The sequence below is a fragment of the Xenopus laevis genome, chromosome 5L (genome assembly GCF_017654675.1).
Source record: "Xenopus laevis strain J_2021 chromosome 5L, Xenopus_laevis_v10.1, whole genome shotgun sequence".
Classification (NCBI taxonomy): Eukaryota; Metazoa; Chordata; class Amphibia; order Anura; family Pipidae; genus Xenopus; species Xenopus laevis.
Window position 1 is genome coordinate 162878346 of NC_054379.1, and position 7933 is coordinate 162886278.

A 7933-nucleotide genomic window follows, 5' to 3' on the forward strand; every position below is an offset into this window, starting at 1 on the left:
TTAAAACGACCTGAAAATTCGAATCGAATTCTAATCTAATTTGATCAAAAACTCGAATGTCAGGAAGGCTGCAAATTGATCCCTGGACCTCTCCCATTGGCTAAAACAGCAATTCGGCAGCTTTTAGGTGGCGAATAGTCGAATCCGAATTCTTAAAGGGCCAGCGTATGATAAATATTGAAATATTGTTTCGAATCTTTTAAAAAACTCGAATCGAATTTGGATAATTCTCTAGTCAAATTTGACAGTTTTGACCATAAAAAAAAATGTGAACATTTGAATTAGGATTTTCAATTTGAACCTTGATAAATCTGCCACTTATTGTTATTTTAAATCCTCCCCCAATAAGGCTTCATGTTGCAGATCTGAAGGGCAGTCGCCCTTTTCCTACCAGAGCGTTAACCCTAAGGGCAAGGCCAGACGTGGCGTTTTTACGTTGCGTTTTTAAAAAAGCTCTGTCGGGCGCGAATACACATAAACTGCACTTCCACTGAAACTAATGGAAAACGCATTATGGCAATTCTCACAGGGCGCTCGCAAGCTGAAATTCCGCCACGTTTTTTTAGCAGAAACGCCAATACGTCAAGAAACTACCAAATCAATAAACTCTATCGGATCTGCAACTTTGAAACCACACTTTACGTAAATACGCAGCGTATTTACGCAATATGGCATTCAAATTCTCGCGAGATAAATGCCGCATATACGTTTAGGGCCGGTGACGTAATTACGTTGTGTATTGATGATCATTGCTTCTCCATTTTGCATGTAAATAGTTTTTCTATTTCTAAATTGCTTTTCTTTCTTTTTTCTATTTCCAGCCAGCGGAATAATGGGGAACGAGAAGAATGAGAAGTGCTTGTCGGGAAAAGAAACCTACGTGCTGAAAAACGCATGTTGACGGTCGCATGTGGTTTCAGTGGCGTATTTAGGCCAGACGGAGCTTTTTTAAAAACACAACGTAAAAACGGCATGTCTTGCCCTTATCCCTTCCCGGAGGCAGGGAAATCCTGCTGCCAGTATTCTGTCAGGGCAGGAGACAAGAGTGCTGAAATGTGTACATTAAAAAAAAAGCAATAAAATAAATAATTTGGTGAAACATTCCTTTTAATAAAATATCTATAATAAACAGCCAATGAAATACAGTGGAACCTCAATTTTACATCCCCTGATTTTAAGTTTCCCCTCATTTTGCATTGTTGTTTTGTGGTCCCCCCTATATAGTATGCATAATACATTTCCCTGATTTTAAATTTTCCTGGATTTTACACCATTTTTTTTCTGGTCCCCTGAAAAACGTAAAAGGTGGGTTTTACGGTATATAAAAAATGTTGTTGTAATGTACTGGCCCCTTAGAAAAGTTTCCTATCAGTGCCTGTGTGTGTGATGAGGGGGGCAAGCTGTGTAGTTTGTGTGAGCAGTTGGGTTGTTGGAAGGAGGAGCAGCAGTGTGTGGTGCTGGGAGTCGGACACGGCAGTTCCTTTGGTGTGTGAGCTGTTAGAGCCTGGGGCAGTGAGTAAGGTGACTCCACTCTCTAAGGATGCTTGGGAGGGGCCGTGTCGTGCCATTGGACGAGTCACTTCTTAGGAACTGATAAATATACCGGCTGCCAGGAAGTCCCAGCACACTCTGTAAGGAGTGCCTCTTGACTGGAGAACCTGAAGTGCAACGAATAAGCAGCCTAACGAAGCTCACACTCATCAGCAAGTCAGTTGGAATAATGACTACCCTGATGGGATCCTACAGCTGGACAGAGAGCCTGGACTGTTCCCCCATGGATGGAGACCTCTCAGATGGGCTGTCCCCGCACAGGTCTCCCCGAGAGAAGGGGTCTGAGACCCGTATCCGAAGACCCATGAACGCCTTTATGGTGTGGGCTAAGGACGAGCGGAAAAGACTAGCCGTGCAGAATCCAGACCTGCACAATGCGGAGCTCAGCAAGATGCTCGGTGAGTTTCAGTACCTGTTTGCTTAATACTTCTTACTCACTCTCAGATTTATAGAATGTGGGACGGATTAGACTCTCCGTACGGCACATCAAAGAATTAAAGAAATTCTTATAGGAGCTTTGTACAAATGTGCCCTAAATGTCTATGTAAATCATGAATACTCTGCACACAGGTAATCAGACCGGCATGAAACACGTATTGAACTTGTTGGGACTAAACACACAGGTAGAATAGTAGCTGACAATTAGCAGCCATTTAACTTCAGCTGATTGGGAGAAAAAAAATAATCAAAAAGTCATTGGAAAGGAAGGACAATATAAAGATCCCGCCGGTGAATTTAATTGGGAGAAATTCAGCCCTAGACACAATTAGATATGGATTAATAGGAATTTATTTAAGGGCTTATTGAAAGGATCATAAAAAGCGACAGGTTTAATCCTACACTCTGTCGGAAGAAATCCTTCAGTTAATTCCAGGGCTGCCCCGTAGCTCTCATCCTTTTAGTGAGCGTTTAAATATAACTTTGTGCTTCAGTGTATTTAAGTGGAGGGGAATAGGTGCAATTCTTTCGTTTAATTGGAACTGTTTAAGCTAAGGTCGGCTCGCTGTTTTCTGAGGACTGCACAACATTTTGATATCCATGTGTCTTGTTCCATAGGAAACAATGAAAATCATTTTAATCCGTTTCAGTCTGACTGGGGACACAACATTTTTTTTTTTAAACCATTTTTTAGTTTCTTTTTAATAGTATAAGACTATAAGAACGTTCAGAAATAATGTAAATAGAGTTAGAGTTAGAGTTAGAGTTAGAGAATAGTGTGTATATGTGTTAATAAATATAGACAATTGAATACAAGTATGGGATCCATTATGTGGAAACCTGTTATCCAGAAAGTTCCTAATTGCAAAAAGGCTGTCTCCCTTAGACTCCATTATAATCAAATAATTCAGGTTTTAAAAATGATTTCCTTTTCCTGTGTAGTCATAACAAAAAAATCGCTTGTACTTGATCCAAACTAAAATAAAATTAATCCTTATTGGAAGCAAAACCAGCCTATTGGGTTTATTTAATGTTTACATGATTTCCTAGTAGACTTAAGGTATAAAGATCCAAATTATGGAAAGATCAGTTATCTGAGGTCCCGAGCATTCTGGATAACAGGTCCCATACCTGTACTTATTTTTAAAGCTGCTTTCCAACATTATATAAAGAACGCAACTAGGAGAGCGGCTTCTTTTGGGGGCATAATTATCAAGGGTCGACATTTCGAATTTGAAAAACTGCGAAATTCAAAAAGACCAACCGAAATTAAGTTGAAGTTTTTTTCTGCCGAATAGGTCTGTTTTCGATCGAATAGGGCTGAATTTGGTGGTTATATACCAATCTGTATCTAATGTATCTATTATCTATATGTGTTTGTTAAGGGCTCTTACAGACGAGCGTTTTTACCTGCGCTCCCCTGCGTTCCGTTTTTCTGCGTTCAGCCGCAGGGGAGCACAGGGATAGACGCGTTACATTTTTTCCAATGGGGCTGTACTCACACAGGCGTGTGCAGGCGCCGAACGCAGGTTGAGACGCAACATGCTGCATTTTTCCTGCGTTCGGCGCCTACACGCGCCTGTGTGAGTACAGCCCCATTGGAAAAAATGTAATGCGTCTATCCCTGCGCTCCCCTGCGGCTGAACGCAGAAAAATGGAACGCAGGGGAGCGCAGGTAAAAACGCTCGTCTGTAAGAGCCCTCAGACTCAAATATTTATAATAAAGTATGGGGACCTGGGGTTTTCCAGATAAGGGATTTTTCCATAAAGGATCTCCATAGGTGAAGTCTTCTAAAAAGTCATGTAAACATTAAATAAACCCAATGAGTCCAATAAGGATTAATTATATCTTAGTTGGGATCAAGTACAAGCTACTGTTTTATTATTACACAGAAAAAGGAAATCATTTTTTAAAAATGGGAGATTTCCTTCCCCTAATTCGGAGCTTTCTGGATAATGGGTCATATACCTGTAATAATAATAATAATGTATATACTATACTTCACATACTAAGAAAAAAATGTGGATGAAAATATGGAATATAATTCTCAATCATGCTGTTTCTCCCTTGCATGCAGCATGCTAGAATTGAGATAGAGAACAGATTTTTAGCCCTGGGATCTGTTTTTTCATATTTCAGTAAATTTAGAGGAATTTAGAGGAAGTTGCCTGATTGCATTGATTGCCGGGAAATCACCAGGGCCCTCTTAATTCTTATCTGCCTACACTGCTGTGATGTACTCACAGGAAATGTTTCACATCCCAGCTCTGCATGGAGCACACTGATAGCGCTGCATGCTGACAGACATTAGGGGGTGCTTACCCTCCATAAATAACCAAGGCACGTAGGAGGTTAGGAGTCCCGGAGGGGGATATTAACAATCTCTCTTAAATGTTTTTTTTTTTTTTTTTTTTTTTTTAAATTCACTGGCAAAAAATGAAATCCTTGATAACGGTGGATTGGTATTTACCATTTGAATGTCAAAAAGAATTCAGCAGGAATGCTACATTAAAGGATAACTTGTGCATTGCTTTATTGTTTTGTTGTACAGATATGGGTTCCATTATCTGGAAACCCTTTATCCAGAAAGCTCCGGATTACGGAATGTCCGTCTACCATATTTTATCCAAATAATCCAAATTTTTTAAAATGATTTCCTTTTTCACTGTAATAATAAAACAGTAACTTGTACTTGATCCCAACTAAGATATAATTAATCCTTATTGGAAGCTAAACCAACCTATTGGGTTTATTTAATGCTTACATGATTTTCTAGTAGACTTAAGGCATGAAATTCCAGACTATGGAAAGATCTGTTATCTGGAAAACCCCATGTCCTGAGCATTCTGGATAACAGGTCCCATACCTGTCCTTGATCCCAGCTAAGATATCATTAATGGAAGCAAAGCCAGCCTATTGGGTTTATTTAATGTTAACATGATTTTCTAGTAGACCTACGGTGTGAAGATCCAAATTATGGAAACATCTGTTATCCTGAAAACCCCATGTCCCGAGCATTCTGGATAACCGGTCCCATACCTGTATATCACAAATATAGCATTTTTGATTATTGTGTGCTGCTGGTAATACTGGTCCTAGCAACCTGTTGAATGCCAGGTCAGTTTTTAATGCATTGTTAAATATTACTTCAACCCTCAACCCATTATCTACAATAACTATATTTAAATCTGGTTAAAAAAATAAAAGCACAACAAAAACACACTAGTGTTGGTAATATACTGGCGTTTTTTTCTGACCTTTCCTTTGAAGGGTTTCAGGAACTCTGGCCCATTTATTTAACTGGCTACTATAATTAATAATACATCTGGCCTGTTGATGGGCATATCCTCTGCAACATATCCTGGTTGCTAATGCTTCTCCATTCTGTGTCCTGTTTGATTTGCAGGGAAATCCTGGAAAGCCCTCTCTCCAGCCCAAAAGAGGCCCTATGTAGAAGAGGCAGAGAGACTGAGGGTCCAGCATATGCAAGATTATCCCAACTACAAGTACAGGCCAAGGAGAAAGAAGCAAATAAAGAGGATCTGTAAACGGGTAGACACTGGTTTTCTGCTCGGCAGCTTATCGAAGGATCAGAATTCGGTGCCAGACACAAGGGGGTGCAGGACGGCCATGGAGAAAGAGGAGAATGGTGGGTACCCTGGAGCTGCCCTGTCAGACATAAGACATTACAGAGAGACTCCGAGCAATGGAAACAAATATGACCAAACTTACCCCTATGGGCTGCCAACCCCACCAGAGATGTCCCCGCTGGAAGCAATTGACCAAGATCAGAGTTTTTATTCGACCTCATGCTCTGAAGATTGCCACTCCCATATCAATGGAGCCGTCTACCCACCTGAATACAGCCGAAGCCCCATCCTCTGCAGTCACCTTAGCCAGGTGCCCATTCCCCAACCTGGGTCATCAATGATTCCACCAGTACCCACCTGCCCCCCAGCCTACTACAGCTCGAGTTATCATTCTATACATAACTATCATGCCCACCTTGGCCAGCTCTCCCCTCCTCCTGAGCACCCCCATTATGACACCATTGACCAGATTAGTCAAGCAGAACTTCTTGGTGAGATGGACAGAAATGAATTTGACCAATATTTAAATACCTCACTACAAGATCCCACTGAAATGACAATCCATGGACATGTCCAGGTGTCACAAGCTTCAGATATACAGCCCTCAGAAACCAGTCTCATCTCTGTCCTAGCAGATGCAACAGCCACGTACTACAACAGTTATAGTGTTTCTTAGGACCCTGAGAAGATTGGGTCTGGGACTGAGCAAGCAGTATTATTATGGAATTAATCCCGTATTAAGCTAAGGACTGCATTTCCTCAGGGTTACCAAATCAGACTGGCTAATTCAGACTCCTCTTTGGGCAGGGGTGGGGGTGGAATCTTCAAACAACACTAAACTGATCTGGTTCAAGTCCGTTGTTACATATAGTAAAGAAATATCCTGTATATAAAGGTAATTGTGTGCTTATATCTGGGGAAAAAAAACATTACCATTAAATCATAAAATAGTTTGTACTAAGGGTTGTTTTGATTTCCATTTTGTACAGCAACCGTACTGTTCATCTCCGCTTTTCTTCTTTATGGATTTTTATTCATATTATTTTTTTGGTAAGGACTATAAATGGTGGACACTTGAATTTGAAATTATTCCTACACGTAGCTTCTAGAAGGGCACGACACTTGTAAAACACATTTTTCACGGTTTGTTTACACACTAATTTGCGTTCACCTTTTGTTTTACTCCAGAACACTGGTTTAAAATGTATTGAAACCTGTAAAAACTTTTGTCAATTTTTTTTTTTTTTAAAGGAATGGACTGGTTTTGTTAGAATTTGTGGGGTAATTAACAATATTGTTGACGTCTGCCATTTTGATCATGATCATGTTGTATTAAAACTTAGTGGAGATGGTTTGCAGTCCTGGGAATGTATTAGTAATATTATTAGTCATTATTCTGTAAAACGACCAGTATATCTACATTTTACTTGCATTTGACATTGATGTACATATAAATTTGCCTAAGTATTTAATTTAAATAAAAAATACTGGATTGTTTTTATAAATACCTTGTGGGTGACTTCATCTTTAGATACGTAAATGCTTGTGTGCGTTGAATGGATGTAATATTAACTGCTTGTAAAAATAGCATACAATTATTTTAAATAATGATAAAAAATGTTGCTTATTATTGATAACTTCAAATCACTTTACTTTTTAGATTTATTTTGATTCCTTTATTATTTCAATTTACATTATTCAGAAAAAAAAACACCCTTAATCAACCAATTTAATACTATATTTATTTAAATAATGAGCTATAAGAAAAATGTGTCCCCATAAATCGTATTAAATCTGTTTATTTAAAAATATGCAGACATTTTATACAATTCCACTAGTAGAAATAATAAAAGCAAACATTGGTTCAAATGTGTTCAGACAAAAAATCTAATTGCTGCACAAATTCAACTACTGTGATATTGTTAGCATGTGGTGTAGTTTATCCAGAACATGTACACAGAAACGTGTATAGAATTAGAAAAAAAAAATCTTCTAGTAAATTAGAATTTGGTAGAAATGTTATGACAATTTGAAATGGGATCTGAATTTTGTTGTAATTATTCGTAAGAAAATTATTTAAGCATCATTTTCCTAGCCTTGTTTAAAACAAAAGAGGCATACACACAATCGACAAATACAAAGCAAGATTAATGGAAGCTAAAATTCTCGAAAGGATATATTTTTCACTTTGTGTAAAGCCGCCGTGATACGCTTTGTACAATTATTCCTTGCTAAAAATGTATTTGCAGGGAAGAGTATTTTTTAACTTGGTTGTTATTTTTAATAAATAATATTGCATGATTTCTTTTAAATTCCAACAGAGGTTGCCATAAACATTTACAGAATTTCTCGT

The 7933-nt window shown here is 38.5% G+C and overlaps 1 protein-coding gene across 1 annotated transcript; it reads left to right on the forward strand.

Annotated features, from left to right (window-relative positions):
• The first annotated feature begins 1655 nt into the window (after nucleotides 1-1655).
• Nucleotides 1656-7082, forward strand: sox7.L (SRY-box 7 L homeolog). The gene is made up of 2 exons (NM_001085868.1): nucleotides 1656-1949; nucleotides 5397-7082. Exons 1-2 carry the CDS (start codon nucleotides 1721-1723, stop codon nucleotides 6254-6256), a joined length of 1089 nt encoding a protein of 362 aa, NP_001079337.1. The 5' UTR covers nucleotides 1656-1720; the 3' UTR covers nucleotides 6257-7082.
• The last annotated feature ends 851 nt before the right edge of the window (nucleotides 7083-7933 follow it).

What these genes read in the sequence shown, in the direction of transcription:
- sox7.L (NM_001085868.1), top strand. Translation starts at nt 1,721, where the DNA reads ATGACTACCCTGATGGGATCCTACAGCTGGACAGAGAGCCTGGACTGT. An exon ending in GGAGCTCAGCAAGATGCTCG is followed by an intron (nt 1,950 to 5,396) that starts GTGAGTTTCAGT and finishes TTTGATTTGCAG; the next exon opens with GGAAATCCTGGAAAGCCCTC.